This window comes from Miniopterus schreibersii (genome assembly GCF_964146895.1).
Source record: "Miniopterus schreibersii genome assembly, chromosome: 11".
Classification (NCBI taxonomy): domain Eukaryota; kingdom Metazoa; phylum Chordata; class Mammalia; order Chiroptera; family Miniopteridae; genus Miniopterus; species Miniopterus schreibersii.
The window spans coordinates 14,795,455-14,821,940 of NC_138111.1; the positions used below are offsets into that span (position 1 = coordinate 14,795,455).

Below are 26,486 nucleotides of genomic sequence, written 5' to 3' on the forward strand. Positions count from 1 at the left end.
AATGATTGCTTTAATGATGTTATTTTTTCTCTATTTTTAAAATATTTTACACTAAGCATAGACTATATTCATAATGGAGGGGTAAATATTTTTTAAGTAACATTTTTAAAAAGAAACTACCTTAAAATTAAATGTTAATTTTTCTCTTGGGCAAACAAATGATGATAAGATTGCCCTAAACCTTTAATCCAAAACAACTGGACCAAGAACCTATCATGAATTGTAAATGTCAGTAAATAAAAATTCAATTCCAGAGGAAGTAAAGAGGGTTTTTTAAAATATTATACAAATAATACTAAAGCAACATTAACAGAACTCTAAAGTTAAAAAATAAGAACATCTCCCACAACAGTGTCATGCCAACAAATAAAACCATTTTCAAACTGTAAATGTTCCTATTGGTCCTTGTCCATCTGCAGCCATAATTTTCATACAATTTTAAATAATTCTACATTATTTAATAATTCTACATTATTCTGTTCCCATTCTACATTATTTATTTATTTACTCCATTACACCACAACCTACAAACAGTACACACCCACTAAATAATGACACAACTAAAGAACAATTATAAAACAAAAAGTTTAAGAGTATAAAGTCAAGGAAATAGTTATTTTAAAAAAAAGTAGAGATGAGAAAGGTCTACAGAGCTGGTACACATGAGCTTACAACTGGGCTCTCATCCTCCTAGACTTGTCCAAGGGAAAGGCAAGATGTGGTCGCTAGGTGATGCTCACTGAAAGTATGCAATTTTCAGATTTCTCCATTTCAATGAGTATATCACAATTCATTTATCTATTTCCCCACTGTCTCCAGATAATACAGCAAAGAATAGCTCTGTGCATAAAACAATTTTTTTTCTAACTTTTGATTTGCTTTCTCACTATCAGACATTTTCTTAAATGTTTGCTAACTTAATTGGTATGAAATGGTTCTTTGCAAGTTTGAATTTGCATTTCTTCAATTGCTACTATGTTTCTGTATATTTGACTACTGTTTGGATTTCCCCTGTGCAAATTGTCCATAATAAAAATACTTTCAAAGATGGTTCTAATGAAAAGTTGATCTCTCAAAGATCTTCCATGAGCGCTGGCCAGTGTGCTCACTGGTTAGAGCATCAGCCCGCACATAGAAGGGTCATGAGTTTAATTCCCAGTCAAGGACATGTACCTGGGTTACAGGTTCAGTCTCAGGCCCCAGTCGGTGAGAGTGCAGGTGGTCACCGATTGATGTGTCTCTCTCACATCAGTGTTTCTCTCTCTCCCCTCCCTGCCCCCACCCTTTCCACGCTCTCTAAAAATCAATGGAAAAAATATCCTTGAGTGAGGATTTTTTTTTTAAAAAGAATCACCCACGGTGTGCATACACAAGTACAAAAGCCACCAGAACAAAGCCCATCTGCCTTACTTACGCTGTTAAAGAGGCAGATTATGAGGATTCGCCTTCCAAGTCTTTCATTATTTTTTTTGCCTCCCTGACTGTGTTTTGGGAGCTGTTACTAATCAGAATGAGATCATGCACCAGTACAGAGGAGCTGCTGCGGCTGAGCAGTGGGCAGTGGAGTGAGCAGGACCTGGGAGCTCCCACACCTGGGTTCTGTTAGCAATAAAAGCTACTGTCAAATAGCTACTACAGTTAAAGGCACTGTGCTAGGCACTTTCATTATTAACCCAGGTGACCTTCACAACCTACAATGGCTGCAAGGCTGCCTTGGTGACCTCGTCTCCCACTGCTCTCCCCTCAACCTGTTCCACTCGGCAACCCTGGTTTTCTTGCTGTTTCTCTTACATACCACGTGTATTCCCAGCTCCAAACCTTTATGCTTGCTGCTCTCTCTGCCTGCAAAGATCCTTAAGTCTGCTTCCTCATTGCTAAGTCTGTACTCAAATGTCATCTCTCAGTCGTTTTCCCTGACCATCCCTCTCCTAAAATAACCACTAGCCCCACCACAACCTCGCTCTCCATATTCCTTCCCTTCATTATTCTTCCTGATAGCATCTTCTAATATAGTATTTATTTAATTTAGATATTTTGTTATAGTCTCCTCATCAGAATGTAAGCTCCGCAAGGGCAGGGATTTTTGTGTATTTTGTTTACTGCTATATCTCTAGCACCTAGAAAGGTACCTGGCATATAGTAAGCACTCCTGGCAAAATAAAGGTAGCCATAAATTCTTTGACCTTTTTATCAAGGGGGTGTGGAGTCTATTTTCCCTCCTATAGCTATAATCTGGGCACTGTGACCAAGAGAATATAGCAGAAGTGACACTGTGCCAGTTTCTAAGCCCAGGTTTAAGAAACTGGCAGCTTCCAACTCTTATCTCTTGCAACACCCTCTCTGGAAACCTTGTCACCAGCTAAGGAAGTATAGCTACCTTAATGCAACTGACAATCCCAGCTGTGCTTAGCTTTCCAGCCATTCCCCAAAAGGCACCAGACATGTGCCTGAAGAGTCATGGCCCCTCCAGACCAGTCCACTCACCAGCTGAATACCAATGAGTGACCTGGACCACAGAGAGCAGAAAATCACCTAGCTGAGCCCTACACAAAACCCTGCCTCACAAAAATCATGAGATATAATAAAATGATTATTGCTTCAGGACACCAAGTTCTAGAATGCAGCAACAGGTAACCAGAACAGCACCTAATAAATATCTGTTTTGTGATTGGTTGGATGGATAGACAGACAGACGGACAGATGGACGGACAGACAGATGGATGAGGTAAATGGGTTGTTCCCATTTTATGAATGAAGAAACGGGCTCACAAAGGTAATTTATCCAAAGTCATAGTCAACAAGAAACAGCACCTGCCTTATCCTAGGTCCCTCCGATTCCCAGATTTTCAGTTCATTTCCACACTATGACAAGGGTTTGGATTTCTTTTGCAATGATCCCAATGCACTACACAGTCACCTGGCACTCGCTTTTGAAACCTCCCCCTAAAGACTGGTGAGAGGGCGTGGCTCAGCAGTTGAAAATCGACCTAGGATCCAGGAGATCGGGGTTCGATTCCCGGTCAGGGCACATGCCCGAGTTGCGGGCTCGATCCCCAGCTGGGCATGCAGGAGGCAGCCGAACAATGATAACATTCCCATCGTTGATATTTCTCTCTCTCTCTCTCCCCTCCTTCCTTCCTCTCTCTGAAATCAATAAAGATATATTTTAAAAAATAATAAATAAATAAAAAGACTGGTGAGAGAACAGGAACCATAAAATCTGTGTTAAGCCATTTAGGTATCTTTAAATTCACAATAAATTTGCCTGCTATCCAAGAAAGATCATGCTGACTTTTTAATTTTAAAATGTTTATGTATTATGCTAAGTAAAGCATATGCCCAATTCATGTGCACATTAACTATAGGTCCTCTTACATCATTTCCCAGATTCAGTTCCCTCCTTTATACACACACCTATTGGACCCATATTCTGATGTCTGGTTCAAGTTTTAATATGTGTGTGTGGTCAGCAATAATTTATTCCGTTCTCCATTTCATTTGCTTATATAATTTTAATTCATCTACCTAGGTTAAGAACTTCTTACATGTTTTAAATAAGAAAGACTATTAATCTGGTGTCGCATTTCCTCCACATGTCCCCCAACCTAACAGAATTGACAACATGAAAATAACCAGTTCCAGAATCCCACAGATGACATGTAGCTTTGTCTTTCCTAAGGTTAGGGGTTCTTAATCTAAGGTCCCTTGAATGGGCCCCTGGAAACCTATGCAAATTTGTGTGTGTATACATTTTGGGGGGTAGAGGACCTTCAGCATAATCAGGGTCTCAGGACACCAAAGAGTATAAACCACTTCTCTTATTATAAGCACTAGTAACAGAAACTACTATTACCCAAGCGCCAGCTATGAGCAAAGCATGGCCGAAGCATTTCTACATAAAGTATCTCTGACCCTAATGACTGCCTACGTGGTAAATATTATTAGTCCTGTGTTTATGGAAAGGAAACTATGGCTCACAGAGGCTGAGAGATTTTCACAAAGCTTTACAAGTAGTAGTGCTGAAATTCAAACTCAAGTCTGTTTGACCCTGAATTCTGTGCTCTTTCCACCCGACTGCACTGTTAAGGCCAAAGAAATATAAAACCACTCTGTGACATGCGCTTCCCTTGGTCAATAATTTCAATACCCTAAGCTCATGTTTTCTGAAGGCTCAGGACTTACAGAATACCCAGCCTGAGACTGAGGCCCTCCTGCTAATGAACAGGGCAGGACCAGGGATCTTGGACCTCATATGAAGAGCAGTCAGAGAAGGCTAGAAGTAAAAGGACCACTGCAGGGAGGGGGAAATGTGTGCTCAGGTGGCCTTGAGGAAGAGCAGCTACCATGGCAACACAAAGACAGCCGAAGGGCTCATGTGCTTGGCACCAGTGGAGTCATAATAAATGTTTAGGGGAGGCATGGAGACGGCATGTCTCGCCTGAGCAAAACAATCAGAACTGAAAATTGATAATCTTGGGTGGTTTCCCCAAACCTCCCTCAATATTCCAGGGCTGTGAAGACAGACAGACCTAGCCTTGCATCCAGGCTTTACTGTTAAAAAGCTGTGTAGCTAACGATAGGTCACTTAAATCTTTATGATTGTTTCCTTTCCAGAAAATGGGAATAATAATACAAACTCCTAGGGTGCCTGAAGAATTAAATGAGAGAATGCAAGATGGTTGCCCAGCACAGAAGCAGGTGCACAGGAAATGATACAGTGTCAGCTCCGCTTCTCGTCACACATATCCTTCAGGCTGACCTCTACTCCTAGGTTTCCTCGTGTGGCCACAGCAATGACCATTCACCTAGCCACAAAGCTCAGTTCTTCTCCCTCCCTCTCACACACACCTTGTCATCCAACAGGTCACTCAGGCCTGAGGGAATAGCACATCCTCCATATAGGGCGCATGAGAGATAAGCAGCGAGGATTTGGTGCTTCTACAGGGACGCAAGTGCCAAATACTACCCTGCCAACCACCCCTCCCACTCGCAGAGTTCTCAAAGGAGCTGAACATAAGAAATGATGGCAGACTAAAAATCTCATACCCAGAACAGGGCTTTCTGATAACACTGAAAGTTGTTTTTGTGTTTTGGGAATGGGGAGGGTATATGCAGCTTATAGGAGCCAGTAACCTGCCCAACAAAGGCTAGGCCAGGCTAGGTCTACAGCTAGGAAGCAAAAGAATCTGGAACTTGTAACCCACTCATTCATCAGCAAGGATATCCAATGACTATCTTTGCCTCTGACTAAAGGGGTGAGTCAGTCTCCCCTTGAGGAGGTACTAGAAAGGAAGAAGGGCGGAGGCTGAGAGAGGTGTCCCTCCCTGAACACTCATCCCTCCCCTCTCCCTCATCCCACTGCCACAGAACTTAGCTCTCATCTGGTCAATCGCAACAGCTTCCTAACTGGTCTCCCTGTCTCTAGGTTCATCCACCAAATCACACCCACACACCTGATCATTATATTTCTGCCCAGAACCCTTCAGTGACTCCCAGTTGACTGCGGAATGAAGCTACCTTAACAAGCAGTCATTCCAGGCTCCCGCCAGTACGCTCTAGCTTGCCTTTAGCTTTACCTCACCCAGCCACTTCATTAACACTCTCCAGGCCCTGAACCTGTACCCACCTAGTCTCCTCCAACTAGAAAAATGAAATAAAACCTGCCCAATTCTGCCTAGAGACAGGATGCCTACCTTATGAGGCCCAGCCAAGCACGACGTCTTCCACTAAGCCCTCCCTGACTCTTCTACCCTCAGCAATCATCCTTCAAAAACACCATCACCTCATTCAACTCTCACAACAACCCTATAAAACAGATGCTCTGATTATACCCATTTACCAGTCAGGAAACTGAAGCCTGAAATGATCAAGCAACTTAATTGAAGTAAAAGGGGCTGGAATCAGGATTTAAAACCAGATCTATTTCTGTTATTTTCACTCAATTAGTGGTTTTTCAAACCGAGTTCAAGAAGCCCTAGGATTAGCAATGCCCAAGCCTCGCTGACTGTCCCTATCATCTAACTACACATTCCTCCAGAAACTGTCAACTCGGGGAAAAGCATGGAAATGTGTTCTTTGATTCTAATGAAAGAAGCCACCATCCTAAGGAATCTGCCAAGCCCCTTGGGTGCACCTGTCTTAGGTGCTTCTGAACACAGGGACAAGGGGGAAAGTTTAGAAACCCTCTCCTACATCACCCAGCTATAAAGTGGGTGCTGCCACAGCAATATCTGTACAATGGCATCAACTGAGTGGCCTCGATTTCTACCCTAATGGGGAATTTTCCTTTAAGGTTCGCAGGTACACTCTCTGCCAACACTGAGCTAAGCGGTGCCTTTGCATGTCAGGGCTCTCTGAGAGCAGACTGATTTTTTAAAAGTGGATTATTTGAAAAATAAAATATCCCTATAATCTGAGTATCACATTAGATATGAAAGCCAGGCCCCCCACTTCCTTCTCCGGTCAGCTAGTTTGTTTTATCGCTGGCCAGATGGGGAGTGAGAAGGTTCTCATCCATCAAATTTCTCCCTTATCAGGTTCGCTGTGAGAAAGCTTGTCAAAGTGCTCAGTGGTTACCTTTAAATATACAAGGGAAACCTCTCCAAAATCTTAATGAGCTATAGGAACTTAGTGATGTATGAATTCCCAGAATTAGTGTGAGACAGTGGTGTTCAAGCCCCATTCTGTGAAGCCTCTTAGCTCCTGGGGGCTGTGGCAGAAGCAGGACATGGTGGAGAGGGGAGGGAGACCAGGCCTCCTACCTCACTTCACCCTGAGCAGCTCTACTTTTATATGTTTTCTCTTCAGAAGAGTTCATTTGCACAAAGAATCCACAGGCTTAAAAAAATAAACAGAAGCCATTGGAACGATACAGCCCTTGTCACGGAGAACTAGCATGTTACTGGCTGTGAGGACTGCAGGAGTTCTGAGCGAGGCACTCAATGTAGCTTTCACCAGGAAGCTGAAGTAATGGACAGAGGAAAGGAAGCTGCGCGGGGTCAAGGCCCAGCTGAGTCACTTAACAGCTGTCAGGCACCAGGCGAGGCACTGCACCTCTCTAAATCCACCCCAGCTCCCCTACTCCCGATAATGCAATGGAACATACCTTCTTTCTCCTCCAGCCCCACTACCATTCTGCCTGGTGCCCGGCTCATTTGGGCCCCCCAAGCCTCTGCCAGGCCTTCCCTCTACCAGGAATGCATCTGCACCTCCCATCTCCTTCAAGTGTCAGCTCAAATCCACCTCCTCTGTGAAGCCTTCCCTCCCTCCCATCCCACTTAGCACAGTTCCATTCTCTGTGCTCCCAAAGCATGTGGTCCATCCCTCTATCAGCACTCATCATGCTATCTTTTAATTAGCTCTTTGTCTGCATTTCTATTCCATTTCTCTACTAGACTCCTTCAGAGACTCTTTCTGATTTTATTCTGTCCTGTACTCCCAGTGCCCAGGACAGAGCCTGGCAGAGAAACTATAAAATAAGAACCAAAGATCAGGGAAAGCCTTTCCGTTTGTGCCCCAGAAGGACTAGAGCAATTCCATATGAAAACTGATGGGAACAGCATTTCAAAGCAGCTCCCCCAGCAGCCCCGAGCCTGAGACACAGATACTCCAAATCTGTCACTCCAGAAGGCTCTGACCCCTTCCTGGAGGGACCAATCAGCTAGAAAGGAACAGACAAGCACTTTCTTCAGAGGAGAGGTGAGTGTTGACCAAGGAAGAAATTTACAGCTTTGTTGACTTGACTGGTAAAAGGGCAGACCACATTTATTAGTCAAGAGTGTCCATTAGATTCTAGCCGCCAGTAGTTTGTCATTCAAAGTTCTGAGCCAGCACCTGCCACGCAATTAAAACCAGGAGAAGAAGAAAGAAGGAATGTAATACACTGAGCATCTGCCTCTATGTGCCAGGAACCTCAGTAGGTGTTTTCTCATGCATTATATTTTGTTATTCATTTATCTAATCCTAAAGTAGATATAATCAATCCCATTTTAGGGGAGAAAACACTTGTTGAGAGAGGTTAAGTAACTGACTTACAGGCTTAGAGTTAAGCATCTGCTGAAGCTGATTCCAACTCAAGTCCAGCCCTATTTTCCACTATTCCAAAGACACCTACTGAAATTGCTAAGTTTCTAGCTCCCAAGGTGGCAGCATCACCACCATCATGAAAACAGCTATTGTTCATTGATCATTTATGATGTGCCAGGTATGAGACTAAGTGATATACCCTATCTCCTATAATCCTACAACTAATCTGTTTTTCTGACAAGAAATGGACGCTGCAGTTTGGAGAGGCACAGTTACAGTCACAAGTGATGGAGCCAGGGTTCAAATCCAGTTTGACTCCAAAGTCTCCACATTCAAGCAACTCTTACAAGAAATTAGAGCCCGGCCGGGCGTGGCTCAGTAGTTGAGCGTCGACCTAGGATCCAGGCGATTGGGGTTCGATTCCTGGGCACATGCCCAGGTTTTGGGCTCGATCAATGACTCTCTCATCATTGATATTTCTATCTCTCTCTGAAATCAATAAAGATATATTTAAAAAAAAAAAAAAAAAAAGAAACTGGAATTTGCAAAGACAGAACTTTTTCCAAAATAGGACATTTAAATTGCATATGATTCTACAAGGACACCAACTCAAAATCTTTACAGCTGATTAAAACCAACAAAAAAAGGCAAGGGGAGCTTTGACCTTGGGTAAAAATCACACTGCCTCAGGCCTGTGGTCTTAGCCCTAACCAGCCAGCCTACAGACACTGTCTCCAAGGGCCATGTTTTGATTACGGTTCACCAAGAGATGTTCTGGATGCTGTCACAATCTCATTTGGAGCTATCCATCAACAAACACATGTGAGAACCAGAGGGGCTCAGGCTGAACTACCCTGAAATTAAACCCGCTCCTGTCAAAGCACACAGGATTAGCCAGCGGGGTGACAGGTACAACTTTAATTAGATTTTTGGGCTTTAGCCAGCAAATGCATCCCCCACAGAGCTAAGTGCCCAGGTACTGAAGCACACACTTGTCAGAGTGGTGGATGACACGTCTCGTAACAGATGAGAGCATTATGAGACAGTCTGGGGAATGTGGCTAACCCAGCGTCTAACAGACATTGCTTCTAAAGGAGAGGAACAAGACTAGGACTTGCTCCTCTCCCCCACGTACCCCGAACAGCACACAGAGCACCTGCACCTGAGAAAGCCAATCTAAAATAAAGATGTACCACTCTATCACTTTCACCAAACGCACGCACACACATGTGCACACACATACACAAGCACACACATGCATGCAAACACTAAAATGAGAGCCTATGTCTCTGGAGCCAAACAATGTATCAAAGTTGGAGATGTGAGGGCAAGGATGTGAGAATCCAAGCAGCCCTCCTGTCACAGACCACAGAAGCTAGGACACTTAAACATCACAGTGAGGACAGTGACTTGGGAATACTGTGGTTTTTTGTTTGCTTTTGCAAAGGCCTGCTGAATTTCCTCAAAGGCATATGAGTCCCTCTGGTGGCAAGGAGATATAATACAATGAAAGGATTTATCTGTGAGACCCTCACTTTTTGACCTTTCTCATTGTAAAGACTTCCAAAGTAAAAACCAAACTTGTATTCACCAGAGCCTGCCCACAGTGCCTGCACCACTGTAAGTCATCCATAAACATCCTTTGAATGAACAAATGAACAAACTGCAAATTACAACACATGCTGACTCAACTGGCACTGGGTCACTGCAATCGCAGGCAATTAAAGCAAACAAGAAAAGACTCTCATGGCCAAACTTCTCAGTGTTCACGCAGGATCAGACACAGTGAATTCCTATCCTCTATCCAAGCTGCATTTTCAGACGGGCATTGTCTTCCTCCGAAATGCTTAAAAGCAGGCACAATGAGGCTGCAACAAATGTTTTTGGCATGAGCAAAGGATGGTTTGATCACATCCAAAAGAGAATTGGTTGGCTTACCATCAGAAAGAATCCAGGGAATGCTATAAAACTCGGCACTGCTTGATAGGGGACCAATGCAAAGGCTCTGAGTCATCAGAGCGCATCTATAAACAGGGCTGCAGTATTTCCCACTGATTTTGCAGTTGTCCAAGAAACAAGAATAATGGGAAACAGCCAGACACAGTCCGAGGGACTGAAAACCTTAAGTTAATGCTTACAAGCTTACCAACTTGGATGACATTGATCCGGCCCTGTGCAAAATTGCTTTTATTGAATGGGGCATTGTCAATGACTCTGTATACTGCTCAGAGAACTCTTTATAAATCTCAGCAGAGGCAATGCTTCCCTCAGGCCTGAGTGCTGGCAAAAGCTGTCCTTTTATCTTAACATGTTCATCTTACAGACACTGGAGACCTTGTAACTGAATTTCCCTTTTCACTTGCGCTGCCAGGAGCTACCAGCTGAATGTTAAGTCCCCTCTTTAGTACTGTGGTGGGTGTCACAATGTGCACTTCTATGTACTGATTCCATTTTACAAGTCTCCCTTATTTTTCCTAGACCCTAATTCCTTCATCTTTATTTTTAATTTTTAATGACTATCCATAAACCTCTGAAAATGTTTTTAAAACACCAAAAGAAATGTTACAATTTTTAAAGCTTCAAATAACCAAAATACTTCAAGCTGAATGTTCTTATTTTGTTTCCCCCAAAACAGCATACTCTCTCACACCTCTGTACTTTCACCTTCCATACAAGCCCCCCCCCCCCCCCGGCCTATCTAATAACCTTAAACTCCAACTTCAGAACCAGTTCAGAAGTTACTTTCCCCAGAAGCCTGCTCTGAACCTGCAAGCCACTTCCTTCCTCTGTGCTCCCATGGTACTTTCTTTGTATCTCGGTATGGAACTGAACTGTCCTCATGCCAAGCCGAGGGCCTGCTGAATATGTGAATGGATCCTTTCCTTTGCCAGGGCAGAAACACTGAAAGGTCTAGTTTTCTGTTCGTCTGCTTCAATCCACAAGCACCAGCAGTAGCAGCTGGTAAGTGGAAGGCTCCAGTTAACCGAAGAGTCTAGTGAACAGAAAAACCTGTCTACGCAAGGCCTGTGGTTATGCTTTCCTCTGCATGCACTCTAGATCCTAAGGCAAAAATACCACTGCATCATGTTTCCCCAGACTCTGACCAAGCCAGTGACCCCAAGATCGGGTGTAAAACATTCATATGAGATGGACACAGCCAAATTCTTAGAATATAACCAGAAGTTAAATAGAGATAACTCTGTGATACAATACATAAGCAAAAAGAAACCACAGCCATGTCACCTTGTCAGAAACATATACATGACCTGATGTAGAAGAACAGTCACGAGATGCTAGGAAGCTCTGAGTCACAGGCACACTCACCTGAGGGAAGCATTTAGAGTGCTTGGTATTGGTCCATCCATTGCCCTGAAACAAAACAGCACTTTCTCTGGGTAACACTCATCCCCCTCCAAACACGTGGTTCCAGGAGAAGCTGACAATGATGGCACACACACACTTCTGACAAAAAAGAATGGGCATGTGACCCAAGCTGGCCTCTCAGTATCTCACCCCTCTGGCCACCCTGACAGGGAGACAGTGGGGGAAGTGGAGTGTGAGCCCTCCTTCCTCTCTGGAATGAACTAGGAAGATGGGATACTAGCAGGGCTGGCAGAGATGGGTCCAACCACTGGGAACCGGATAAAGTGGATGCAAGAAAAATCCAGCTCTCAGAGAGACAGAGACCCGATCCTGGCAGTGTCCCAGGATCACCCGTCCTTCCAGCAGTTTACTTACAAGGCAATAATTGTCCCTTTTTGCCTAAGAATGCAGCTTTTTATCAACAGTAGCCCAAAATTATTTTAGAAACACCAAGGTTTACATGAATAAGTGAATTATGGAACCAACAATATCTGAAATAGGTAAATAAATTACAGCGTACCCTCTTGATGTAGTTATCTAACTATTTACTGCCAAAAGTAAGTTACAATGTAAAAAAAATACATATTTCATATACAAATATGTGTGTATACATATATCTATACATGTTCGCCCATACAAATTTTATTGAATATTTTTATGATGTCATTGAAGGAGAAAGGGAACAAATCACTTTAAACTAAAACAAACAAAAACATTACCCCACAGGTTTTGTTAACCTAAAAATATTGTGAAGGATAGAAAAATTAACTATGAAAACTGCACCTTTGTAAGGACCCTCTGGCCAGTCTTATCCTTACCTCATCCACAAAGGCACACTATTCATATCTTCCTCTTTTCAAACAACTCAAGTATCATCTCCTCTTGGAAGGTTTCCCTGACTACTGCATCCTACAAGGATTTTTTGCACTCACTATATAAGCTACATTAATTAGCTCTGGATTTCAAACTACTTTGCATTTTGTTATATAACATTTTCAACTCCCTTAGAACAATAAAACTTTCAGAGGCCATGCCTTGTATTTCCATTGGCATCTAAACCAGGTTTATTTAGTGTTCAATAACATTGAATATATACAAGGAACAGATCTTTTAATAATATGCAATAAACTGGTACTCTCCAATATTGCTGGTGGTAACATAAACTGAACCAGCCGTTTGGGCAAATAATTTGGCAGCACGATTAACTAGTATAAATTATTTGCACCATCTGACCCAGTAATCTCACTCCTCAGAATCTATCTAGGGATTTCGAGAAAGATGTCTTTATGACCAAAGATGTTCACTATAGCATTACTTAAACAGCCAAAATGTCCAACAAAGGAATTTATTATTATTATCATTATTATTATTATTTTAATCCTCACCCAAGGATTTTTTTCATTGATTTTTAGAGAGAGTGGAAGGGAAGAGGATGGGGAAAGGGAGAGAGGGAGAGAAAAAGAAAGGCGGGAGGGAGAGAGAGAGGGAGAGAGAGAGACACATCGATGTGAGAGAGCGACATATCGATTGGTTGCCTCCTGCAAGTGCCCCATCATGGCCAGGAATGGAACCCGAGACTCCACGGTGTGTGCGGGCTGATGCTCTAACCATTGAACAACACCAGCTAGGGCAGAGGAGGAAATTATTAAGTAAATCATGTGAAATCTATTCAATGAGGAGTATGTACCATTCAACATAATCACTCTCAAGTCTATACATCATGGGGAGATGCCATAACAGAAAAAGTGGCCTGGGCAAATGCCATAACAGAAAAAGTGGCCTGGGCAAATGCCATAACAGAGAAAGTGACCTGGGGAGATGCCCATGACAGAGGAAGTGACCTGGGGAGATGCCATGTCAGAGAAAGTACCTGGGGAGGTACCCATGACAAGGGAAGTGACCTGGGAAGATGACCCAAGTGATCAAGAACACAAACAGTATTTAGCCTCTGATTAGATTGGGGGTCCAGCTGCACCAGCACTGAAGAGTGATACTCAAAAACAAGAGTTACTTTATTAGAATGGTAAGTGACGATTTCTTATTTTTCTAAATATCCATTATTGCTCTTATGTTCATTAAAGTTTTATTGACCTATACAAACATTGTATTTCAATTCTTTCGTCAGCATTACCATTAGGATTTCAAACTATGTATCTTGGTGTCCCTGCCAACAGCAGTCACCAGAGAACTAACTTCTGATACCTGTGGGCTCTTTTCTGAGCTCTCTACGTTAATGATTCTTCCTGCCCCAGATTCCAGTGCAGGTAATTCCATTAAGCTGAGAGCCAGTGACCTGAGTGTCAATGATCACTCAAACTCAGACCCCCTCCTACCTGACGGCACCAAGGCTTATGCATCTGGATGTGATTCTAAGGATACTAAATACTTAAGTTTAAATATAATAAAAAATGTTAAAGATAAATTATTTCCTTTCTTCCAAGTTCAGAAAGAATTTTTTTGATGCTAACACCCAATGCTAAATACAGTAGTCTTTAAAAAAAATAGCTCATCTAGGGAAACACTGTATAATCTTTCTAGAGAACAATTTGAGTATATCTCTAAAAACAGTCTTAAAATAGTTATATTCTTTAGCCCAGTAATTATACCTTTATCAGGAAAAAATCAGTGGATAAATATTTACGTATAAGGATGTTAGCTACAGCATTTGTTATAAGGCCAAAAAAAGTGTAACAACCAAAACGACCTACAATAAGAAACTAGTTAAATAAATTGTAGCACATCCAAGTGATAAAAAATTATGCTTGCACAAAAAAACATGTTTTTGAAAAACATTCATAACATAGCAACACACCAAAGAGAGAATACAGAATTTTAAAAATGGATAAAAAACTGCATTTTCAGCTTGATACCAACAATGCCTGAGGGGTAGCGGGAAAAAGAGAGTATAAAAGGACTGAAACATCAGCTAGTTAAGACATCAACTGGTCATTTCTAGGTGATCAGAGGAGTGAAGTATTTCTTCTGTGTATCTTTTAGATTTTCTAAGTTTTCTGCAATGAATCTCCCTAAAACCATCAACAGCAGAACAGCCCCAGCCCAGGGCACTGCCCACTATTTCAGAAGGGAATAGGGTACTCACGTGAATGGTGCAGTCTCCTTTACTCTTCTCTCGATGTGCTGCCTCCAGTTCCTTCTCTAGTCTCTCCTTCTCCTGCTGCAAGTCACTCAGCTCCTGGGTGACCTTCTTAATGTTCCTACGCAGTCTGTGGTTCTCTGTACTCTTGGTGAGGTTTTCTGAGTGCAGCTCGGCCAAACAGGCTGCCTTTTCTAACAGAGCAGCTTCATAACCTTCAGGCCCCTAGGAGAGGAGGGAAAGAGACGAGAGAGCTAATTTTCATAGCTCATTAAACAGACCAAGAAATCTGTGCTCCTTTTTCACCTTGGGGGGGGAGGGGAGTATTAATATAAACAACATTCAGGATCCAAAGCACAACTAATATGAAGATTTTTTTAGTAATTCAGGGTAATGTTTATGTTCTGATGTTGATGTCAAGCTGTATAAAAAACATTTTTTTTTAAAAACTAGAAGGATGCCTGGCCGGGCGTGGCTCAGTGGTTGAGGGTTGACCCGGGATCCAGATGATCGGTGTTCAATTCCCGGTCAGGGCACATGCCTGGGTTGCGGGCTCGATCAATGACTTTCTCATCATTGATGTTTCTCTCGCTCTCCCTCTCCTTTCCTCCCTCTGAAATCAATAAAGATATATTTTAAAAATAAATAAATAAATAAATAAATAAATAAATAAATAAATAAATAAATAAATAAATAAGTAAAATAAAAACTAGAAGGAAAAGCACAGAAAGTTAACAGTAACTGTCTTTCATGGGATGGGAATAAAATTGACATTTTTCCTTCACTTCTCTGTATTTTCAAATGTTCTAAGGTTAGTGAGCATATAACTTTTATAACAATTTAAGTTATGATATGTGTGTGTGTGTATTTAATTCTCACCTGAGGACATGCTTAGAGAGAGAGAGAGAGAGAAACATCGATCGGTGCCTTCCATACGTTCCCCAACCAGGGATCTAACCCACAACCCAGTATGTGACCTGACCGGGAATCAAACAGGCAACCTTTCAGTGTACAGGACAACAACTCAAGCAACTGAGCCACTCTGGCCAGGCCAATTTAAGTTATTTTTGAAGGCAGAATAAACAGCTGCATTTGAAAAGTAGAGATGGATTCAAGCACTGGCAATGTTTATCTACATTAGAATGGCTCGAACCCAGAGTCATGGGGAGGAAAAATAGTGGTCAGCATGGTAGTCCAATTGCCACTGCAAGAGACTATAAATGCTGCAGAGTCCAAGGGCTAAATGTGTCAAATACATCTTTATTTCATTAGCACACAGTTTACTAGAGAAAATACTTATGTAATTATCAAGCATATGGAAAAAAAATGTTATAACTCACCAATTATCAGAAAATAAACAATGATTGGGAAAATGCTCATCTTGAACAATTTCATAGTTACCTTTCATTCAACACTGATTATACATACAGAGCTAAAACAGGCACTTTTACACACATTAATCTCTACTTCTCATACCAGCCCTACAAGGTACACATTACTATCCTTATTTTCAGTAACTAAGGCTCAAAACTGTCAAATGACTCGCCTGTCATCAGACCATAAGTGCTTAAATTGGGGATTCAAATGACTCCAGAGCCTATGTTCTTTCCACTGCCTTGCCCATTTCACTGCAGATTCTAATTAACACCAATAAACTACCAAGAATCAAAACAAGAACTGAATTCAAGGGGAGATGGCTAGAGACAAGAACACAGAATCTTGTTAAACACAGACTAGCAAGAGTTATTATTAAAATAATAGTTATTATAAAACAATAAAAGTTCACAGGATTATCACACAAATTATGCCAAAGCCTCTTTAAAAATCCAAGCTCAAAGAATTCAAATTCATACATTCTATTCACTTCACAAAAACTCTTTCCATATTAAATTTTCCTTAAATGGCCCTTTGCAAAACTTCTCTGGAGAGTTTTTTACCTTTTTCTGCATGACACTGCTTTCTGAATCCCATCTCAGCAGGTAGATGTTTCTAAACAGTAGCAAACATTTGGCCCAATTAGACATGGTCAGAAACTGAAGGCCAAATGCAGTATTAAACAAATAGTTCTTCCCCGCCATGTGGTAACAAGATGTGTTTAATAAAGACAGAGTCAGAGAGCTCAGAGTTCAAAAATCAGTTCTAGATGTGTGACCTGGAAGAAGTTAACTTTTCTGAAGTTTTCTCATCTGTGAAAGGAACGATCTCTAGTTCACAGGGCTGCTGTGAAGATTAAATGATAACCAAAGTTCCATTTCAGTGGGTGCAGGATAAATAAGCCTAGTTCCCCTTTCCATCACTCACTCCACTATCTTTCATTCCCAACTAAAAGAGTATGGAGAGTTTCCACAAACCAAAAACAATGTATGTAATGCCATTAGTAGAGAACTTGAAAAACACACCAAAGTAACTACTATATTTTTATGCCAGAAGATATTCCAACCAACTTAAGATGAGTTAACATTTATTGAGTTACAACTTGTGCCCAAATACGTTTTTGTTACATGTTTTTATAAAGATTATGTGACATAAGTGTGATTACCTAGACTTTATGATACGCAAGCAGTCTGAGAGAGCTCAAATATCTTGCCCAAGGTTACACAGTTTGTGAAGAGCAGAATCAGGATTCAGATCCATGTCCCTTCCCAGTAAAAATAATATGGTACATATAGACTATGGACTAAATGTAGCTGTTTAAAGGTCCATACACACCCACTCTCTCTCTCTCTCTCTCTCACACACACACACACACACACACACACACACACACACACACGAGTGCATATCAAACTGCTAAAGTCTGAGTAAGGTCAATGGGGTACACCAATGTCAACTGTCCTGGCTGTGACATTGGACTACAGTTACATAAGACATTACATAAAGGGTAAAGGGGGCACAGAAATCTACTGCATGTGAGTATACGATTATCTCAAAATTAAAATTAAAATTAAAAAAAGATTGGGTTGATCTATATATACTGCCATAGCAAGAATGTTAGATGGGGGGGGAAGATTATAGAAAAAAGTACATACCATGATCCTATTTAATTTTTCAAAGGTTTTATGTATAAATGTAGAAATATGCATTAAAAGAGTCAAGGTGTTAATAGTGAATATCTTTGGATGTGAATTTATTGATGACTTTTATCAAGTTTTTCCACCATTTTAATTATTTTATAAATTTCCTACAATGTGCAGGGAGGGGAGGAGGAATAATGCTATTTCTAATTTGAAAATGTATTTTTTAAATGGGTAAAAAATGTATTTTTTTTTTTTATTGTTGGCAGTATTACAGATGTCCCCACTTTTCCCCCTTTTGCCCTCCTCCACCCAGCCCCTGCCCCCCCCAGGCCCACACGGTAACCTCCACAGACTCATACGTGTGACTGGCATTCACATCTCTGCACTGTGACAACTGCTCCAAAAGTCTGAACATTACTTGCTGTTGCTTCAGTGTCAAGCCTGAGGCCAACCCTGTGAGCTCTGCTATTTTACTCATGCTGCAATTAGTTCAAATCATATGACATCCTAAGAAGGTCCCAATATGTGACAGAAAATGCATTTTCAAGTGTCTGTGCAACATGGAAACTACATATACCTCATAAAGAAATAACCAATATATAAGTATCATGTGTGTGTTGACTCATACACACAATCAGAGTAGCAGAAAGAACACAGACTCCAGAGTGAGGCTTAAGTTCAAGTCCTGATGACCTGTCAAATAGGTGCACATGCTACCTTCATGGATTAGGATTAAATGAGTGCTCTCAGAACAGCCAATCAGGCTCAAAGAACCTGATCTCTGCACAGCAAGACAAAAAACCCCGCCAACACTGAGCATGACAAAACCTTAACAATCATTCTGAAAGTCTTTTGAGTAAGACTGAGGGGTACAAATTTAATAAATGTATGTAATAATCTGGATAACGTTTAAATGTATAGGACTTACTTTCCTTCATGGCCCAACATAAGTAAACTATTACAACGCTTATTAAGGATGTCTGGTCTCTCTTGGTTTTCCTAAAAACTCAGCTTTTAAAGCTTGTCAATTTTGAAGCAAGGGAAAAAAATAATCTCAGAGAAAAGTGTAATCTCGGCTCCATTTCGTTAACCAGTGTCAAAATGGTGGGGAAGGCAAATCTGAGATTCCAAAAGCAGAGATTTGTCTATGTTTCTAGTGCACCAGGCACTAGAATTATGTCAATTCTTCTTATTGTGAACCAAAGCTCTGCAAAAGATAGACATAGGGTAGGAATCTTAGGAATCAAACAGTCTCAAATTAGATTTAACTTCTACTTTATAACTAACGCCACGGACAAAGGGGTGAAAGGGAAGAGCTTGAGCAGTACAGACCTATTCAGATAATAGAGCTTTATTCATTAGGTTACTAGTAATAGGTATTATTATCATTAATAATGATATTGAGGAGGGGGCTGGAGAAGCACCCAAAACTGGCAGAGAATTCCCTTCAACTAAAATGAGATAGTTCTATTATAAAAGACCACTGAGTTTTCATCGGTTCCTTTCAGCTGTGAAGTCCTAACCTCACAAGGAGTAAGGATAAAAGAGACAGCCACTCCAACCAAAGCTAACGCTTACCTGGAATGTCTGGGTCTCTGTTTGTTGGCTGGCCTCTCTGGCTTCGGCGAAGGCAGCCTTGAGCTCTTCAACTTCAGAGTTAAGTTCTTCAACCTGGGTAAAAATAAGGACTAGCAGCCAGGTATGCAACTGGGCTTCTCCTCTCTCTGCATGGCCCAACTGCTTTAGCTGCTTTTGGTTCCACGAAAACATACAGGACTCTTTCCCCACTGAATGCCTTGACCAATGTTCTCCCTTCTGTTCAAAACAGCCTCCTCTTCTCTGTCTCCCTTCCCAACCAAAGCCTACTTATCCTCTAAGATTCAGCTCAGACACCTGCTCCTGGAAGCACCTCCCTTCCGAAATACACACCCTAAACTGGATTAGGTCCCCTCTGCTCCACCTCCACAGCCCCCTGCACTTCCTTCAGTCATAATACCTTCATTGTCTTTCTTCCCCACTAGGCTTTTCAGCAGAGCTGAGTTTTCTTCTCTATTTCTGTGCCTAGTAGAGTTACTGAAACACAACAGACTGCTACACCAATGACAGGAAAACAGCACAGAATTATCAGCTCCCACCTTGGATCCCAAAGACAATCACCCAAGTAGCTAGTGACCTTGGCTTTGCCCCCCAAAACTCCTTTATCTCAATTTTCTGTTGTCTTTCAAAAGATCAGACCTGCACTGTCCAATATGGTAGCCACCAGCCACCTGTGGCTTCTGGTGAAATGTGGTTAGTCTGACTTGAGATGTACTGTAAGCATATCTGGACTTCCGATTTTTTTAATGTTAAATATCTCATTATTACTTTTGTTCTATTGATTAGATGTTGAAATGATAATATTTGTCATATATATTAGTAAAGTTAATTTCATTTGCTTCTTTGAACTTCTTTTAATGTGGCTACTAAAGAAATTAAAATTACATATGTAACTCACATATTTGCATGAACAGTGCTGGATTAGACACTCCAAAAGAACTTCAATTGACTAAAGGATGCCTGCCCCACTTTCTATAGTCACCTCAGCTCTCTTATAAACTTTTTACGTAAAGCTAAAAACTCAGGATAGGACAGGCCAGTCACAGAAGCTAATAAAGAAAAATCTCACTTGAGGTCTAGCACACATACCTCTTTTTCCTTTGACTTTAATGCCATGGTTAGACCCTGGATGGCTTTATCTCTCTTTAAACTATTTTTCTTTTCTGTAGCAATTTCTCTTTCCTTCTCTCTCAGGTCCTCCTGAAGTGCCTAAATTAGATTAGAAAAAGATTCACTAAGTTGATGTGTTCCAACCAAAATGCACTGTATATATCTTTAAGAGCACACTCAAATGCAGTTATTCTATCTTATTCCTGTCAGCCTGTGATTAATGTTTCCAAGTAGAGCTGAACGTAGTGGCATCAGCTCCAAGTTACTGTATTACCGCTCACGGCAACAGGGCTGGGTGAAAGGAAGGGGATCAGATCAGTTAAGACGATGACAACTATTCCTACAGGAAGGACTCCAATACCTTCTGGAATTTGAATACAGTCACATCAGAGTCTTTGAAACCGTACCAGGTTATTTGGGGGAAATAACAGATCATTAATTTCATTCCTTAATGCTACAAAAGCTAGCAGAGAATTTGGTTTGAAGGAGACTGAACATATACATTTACAGTCTGAGTTCATTTCTAAAGATAATCACTGCTGCCTCCCTCCCAGGCTGTCGCGAGGATCAAATGAGATAATGGACGTGAAAGCACTTTCTAAGCCGGCAGGTGCTATACAAATGCCGGCTGCTGTGACGAAGGGCCCGGGAACAATGGCTTTGGAGTCAGACTGGCAAGTCTGAATCCCTGCTATACCTCCTCCAAGCTACATTACCTTGGGTAAGGGGCCTCATGGCTCTGAGCCTCACATGCCACATCTGCAAGATGGGCATGCCTGCTTCACAGAGTTACTACAAAGACTGAGAAACTCTCTTCACAGGGCCTGAAGCTTGACTGGCAGACAGCAGCATTCAATAAGTGACAGCTATTGTCACACAGAATTATCTATTGCACTCAGAATAAAGCAAGAGGCAAGGATAAATCTTCAACACATTTTTAAAAACTATATCAACATACCTGGATCCTCTCTTCAAAGCGATTTCTCTCCGTCTGGCGCTCCATTTGTGTAGCCTATGAAAAGGTATTAATTGGTGTCCAGAAGGGACCCACAATCCAATTGTTCCCCAGAACAATTAGAATGAGCACCTCGTTTACTTGCTGTTCCCCCCTGCTATGGAACCCATGAAAGCAAGTGTCCACTCCTGTCTTACCCAAAGTTCCACCCAAGTGAAGAAAGATGTAAAGACGAGCAACCCACACTGGTTGATTACCAGTCCCACAGAGAGTAAATCAAGGAGCTACTGGACAATGCAAAAGGCCTTCGAAAGGACAGGGCCAGAGAAGTGAGACAGAGGGGTCAAAGGAGCAAGAGACGAAGGCTGATTATAGCTGAAAACTCACTGGTGAGGCTAAAGAATTCACTGCTGTGTTAGGGACAAAGGAGACCCTGCTCCATAATGAAGTCCAGAATGTCTCCTAAGGTGAACATGCCACATGCAGCAGCAGCCGTTGTCCAAAGGGGGAGGTCTGGCCTAGGCCTACCTGCACTTCAGGTCCTGCCCACCCTCTTCAAAACAGCTTGCCACGGAGGCTGCCTAGTGTGGGAAGGGGTCCAGGGAGGTTTTGGGGTCAAAACTAGTAACCCACCTCTTGGAACCTAGGAAAATATAACAAGTCCCCTGAGCTAAGCCTGTTTCTAAACTCGGCGAGGGACCAGGATCCCTACCTCTCAAGGTGGCAGGAGGATTAGATGCGGTAGCACACTAAATCCCTTTGTGTGTGGGCAGGCACAACCAGGGCAGTTTCCTGCCCCCACTGCCTCTGAAGTTTCAGACCAAGTTGGACTTAAGCCTGCCTCTAACCACAAAAGGTGAAAGGGGTATAACACAGTTTTACCCTAAGGAAACCCAAAGGATGAAAATGAAGTCCCTGGCCAACAACAAATGAACACAGAGCAGAAGGGAGGCAAGTAGGTATAGACTGTTTTTCTAACCAACTTCACGAACACAGGCTGGAAAGGAAAAACTATGCCAGGGCCACTATCAGAGGAAGTTTCTGCAGATCCTCAGCTGACAGGGTAACATTCAGAAGCAGACTGCGGGTGAGCCATGCAGACTGAATGTGCATCCCATTTCCGATGGAGTCTGGTCTGCTAATTAAAGTCCTCTCCACATCTGTAGCCTCACCTCAGTTTCTCTCCCCTTTTCTTCCCTCAGAGCAGCAGAAAGTCCTCGGAGCTCTCCAGATGACACGTTCTCATCAGGAGACACCATCTGAGATTTCTCCTCTTTAAGGCACTGAATTAAAGCTTCTTTGCTCTTCAAAGACAGCTTCAACTCCTCAATCAGTCTAAAAGAGAACAAAATTTAAATATTAATTCTAAGCTGTTCTCTCAGCTCAGTGGAGCAGGAGGAGGTAGGAAGTGGGGCCAGACATCTTCAAAGTAGACATGTCCAATCACTGAACATGAATGAAATGGCATTTTGCAGGTCGGAGATTAAGGACCAAAATTCGTGTGACATTAACTGTCCCCTTGCCTCCAGCCTGGCCCCAGTCAATCCACTCTCCAAGTTGCCAGACTATGGTCTGACTGAGTCACCCACCTACCTGCTCAAATGTTCAACGGCCCCCACCACCGACAGCCGTGGATTACTAATTTTTTTGGCCAAGAAATCTTCTCTCCAAAAGAAATCTAGCACTGAAGGCTCAACAAACATGACAAATAAACAGAACTATTCCGGTAAATGCGGAGGGAAAAAAGAGAGAGAGAGAATGTCCCTTGGAGGCTTCTCAGGGCAAAGTTTAAAATGCACTGACTTTCAAGATAAAGAACTCCTAAGCAAGGGAGTCGAACCCAAGCTTTTAGGGCCAAGATCAGAGATCCTGCTAACAGCTTCAGCGTCACCTCTCATAGGAAGCCTTCTCCCACCCCATCACCACTCAAGAGCTACACTTCGAGTTCTCTCTGGAAGCCAGGCTGTGCTGTGCCTCTAGACCTTTGTACATACGGTTCCCTGTACCTAGAATGCCCTTCACGACCCCACTCCCACCTCCATCTGATTAATATCTATCACCCACCAGACTTCATTAGGTATTATCCTCCTCGGGGAAGCTTTGCCAACCAACAACCCGAGAGCCCCCTCAGGTAGAGCTGAACAAACCCTTCTCGAGGCCACCAAATTACCCCTATCAACTGCTCCCTGACAACAGCCAAATTATTTAAGCTCTCTAAGCCTGCATTTCCCCAGCTATAAAATGGGGATAAGTTGCTTATGTGGAATGCAGATAAGCTATTTAAAACCACCCTACACAGCTCCAGGCATATGACAGAACTCAACAAATGACAGTTGCCATAATTATTATTTTTTTTTAGCATTCAATGATTAGCATTTGGTCAAAGGATCCCAAGAAGAATGTTCCTAGCTAAGCCTAAAAAGCCACTTACTATGGCAGGAAGAGGATAGGCTACCAGGGTGAAAGTGAGGAGAGCTAAAAGCAGTTCAAGCACCTGGCAGTGCACTGGTGCATTGTGTGAACATTTGTGTCCCCCCAAAAGTAATGGCATTAGGAGGTGGGGACTTTGGGAGATGAGGTCATGAAGGTGAAACTCCTATGAATGGGAGTGATGGCTTATAAATGAAGCTCTAGAGAGGTCCCTTATCCCTTTTGCCAGGTGGGAATACAAGAAAGAGGACCTAAAAGGGGCGTTCACCTGACCACACTGGCACCCTGACCTTGGACTTCCAGCATCCAGAACTGTAAGAAATAAATTTCTATTGTTTATAAGCAACCCAGTGTGTGTTATTTCCTTATGGCACCAAATGGACTAAGACAATTGGATACAGAGGGAACTGGCAGCAGTGCCCCCCTAAGCTAGGAAAGAGGAGTAAGAGTGCCCTCTAGGGGCTCAACTCTGAAATCATCACGTAATCAACTGGAGAGGTCAAAAGTCACCAAACTGTACACTAAAATGCATGTGTTGTGTTGTGTGTACCTTACACCTCGACAAAAATGATTTTTTAGTTACCTTAAAGCAAGTTGTAGCTAGGGATGGAAATGAGGGGGGCAGGCCTGAGGGGACTGTGGCTAAGCAGGAGCATTAGGCCCACCTAAGGGAGCGGCCACACTCCAAGACCATGGCCCGTCCTCCCACACCTTCCAGGTTTTCAAGAGAATCTGGAAATCCAGACTCTTACATAAAATTAGATTTTTTAAAATATTAGCAACTAGTTAAATTTTTAAAAAACAGATAAAACTTACCCGTTGGCCAAACTTGACTGCAGGGCTCCTCACTGTCAACTGCCTTAAAGATACCGACTGGCTTTAAGGTAGATTGAAAGAAATCAAGTAGCTAAAACACTCACCTTTGAAATGGGTGGTGGGAGCCCAGAAAGACAAGGACATCCTAGTGAGGGCCCTGCCCAAAGTCGAGTCAATCTGTGTGGCAGATCTGGATCCATGTCACCAGAGCATGACCAAGGTCCTTATTCCAATTCTGTGCTCAGCACTCACCTTCTAATATGTATTCAGCTTCCTAGATAGACTAAATCTGCCTTCAGGGAGGAAATACGCTGGCCCTAGACCCAGGAAAGCTCTACCACAAAGAGAGGACTGCGCCCTGACTGAGCAAGAACCCAGAGAAGGCATCTGGCTGCTGCTTTGGTGTCTGGGAGTATGATCCCTGGGACAGATGCATCTGCAGTGCTGACAAGTCAGGTTTCTGTGCCTATCCAACCAGATCTCTGGGAAATCCCAGGAAACAAAGCCTTTAGCAAGGCCCTGACCTGACTACCCACATCCATGAAGAGCCCACCAATTGGGCCAGTAAGAACTCAATAAGCATTACCCTTCCCACTTCCCCTTTTCCAGATCCAAGTTTCTACAGCCTATGTTAACAGGGATCACTTTCTTCAACATGAAATGAGCTAGGCTCCACACCTTAGACTGTGCCGTTCCCTAGCGGTGGCGAGGCTTCCTCACCCAACTCCCAGCACTGCTCCTGATAAGCCTTCCCGGCCCCACGCCCACGCAGAGCTGGTCACTCCCTTACTTATGTCACTGCACGGAACCCTGAACTTACCCCCAGCACCAATCCTTTGTTTAAATCTATCCTCTCCCACATTTGGGAACTCCATATAAGGAAAACAGTGCTCATCTCCGCATTCCCAGCACCCAACCCATGCCATGCTCAGTAGTTGGTTAATGAATGAATCATCTCCTCTAATTCAGGCCTTAATCCATATACCCAAACACCTCCTGGATGCTCCTCTTGAATGCTCACAATCCCTCAACCCAACATGTACCAACTGAAAGCTCATCTTCCCACCCCCCCTTCCCAAAAACATCTCTTTCTCCCTTTCTCCCCCAAACTCAGCAAATTGCAATACCATCCCACCGTTGCTAAGCTGGGTGAGGGGGTATCTCAGCAGCCTTTTCCCTCAGTCCCAAAGCCCTTCAGGCCAACATGTGATTGAGTCTACCTTCTAAATATCTCTTATTCTTCTCCAGCCCTAATTCTGTCATCTTAGTCCTATCACCATCATCTCCTCTGGTCTCCTGCATCAGCCAGAGAACCAGGCTTCCCACCCAGCTCCACGGCCAATCCTCCAGGGGGCAGCCAGAGCAACCTCTCTAAATTTCAATCTGATCCTGTCATGCCCCCATCCCTCCACCCCTAACTATTCAGTGGCTTTTCACATGACCTGAGGACAAAACCCAAACTTCAATGGGACTGGTGCCCACAAGATCTGTCCCAGCCAACTTGCCTCTCCTCACCTCTTCTCACCTCCCTTCCAGAACAGACACAGCCAGGCTATACTTCTTTCAGTCCCTTGGATATGCAGCGTGCCCTTCTACCTCTGAGCTTTCTTCACACAGGCCTGGAGCACCCTCTTCTTCTTCCAATTAATCCCTCCTTATCCTAGAACTTCCGCTAGGAAGCTTCTCCCAACCCCTCTGAGTTAGGTAAGTACATTACTTAACCCAGCATTTACCCATCTAATCATTACCATTCTGTTCCTGCCCTCCACTCCTTCCACCAAGATAGAAGATGAGTTTAAGACTGCCCTCCATTTCTCTGGACCAAATGCCACACATTTTATTCCTGGACCATCGAAGAGCTCTGTACTTGCTGTACATTGTTTTGGCCCCTTGCACTGTACTAATCTGGGCCCTCAGCCTGCATTAAAAGATATGACAGAAACAGGTCACACAAGATTCACTAGGATTTATTGTGGGGATGTAGTCACTAACTGTTCCGTTCAGGAAGATCCACAAGTGAAATTTCTGACAATGTCAAATAAAACTGAGCTTCTCTGGAGTTACTAGCTTGTTTTATATT

At 42.7% G+C, this 26,486-nt stretch overlaps 1 protein-coding gene across 7 annotated transcripts in view; it reads right to left on the reverse strand.

Moving 5' to 3' along the window:
* Positions 1-26,486, reverse strand: part of CDK5RAP2 (CDK5 regulatory subunit associated protein 2) — a 157,157-nt gene that overhangs the window by 94,587 nt on the left and 36,084 nt on the right. For all 7 annotated transcript variants that reach the window (XM_081151274.1, XM_081151276.1, XM_081151275.1 and 4 more), the window contains 5 exons: positions 22,333-22,495; positions 21,164-21,217; positions 20,185-20,304; positions 19,078-19,170; positions 14,489-14,707 (listed from right to left, as the gene is read on the reverse strand). In XM_081151274.1, coding sequence (XP_081007400.1) covers positions 14,489-14,707; positions 19,078-19,170; positions 20,185-20,304; positions 21,164-21,217; positions 22,333-22,495 — 649 coding nt within the window. The remainder of the gene's footprint in view (positions 1-14,488; positions 14,708-19,077; positions 19,171-20,184; positions 20,305-21,163; positions 21,218-22,332; positions 22,496-26,486) is intronic.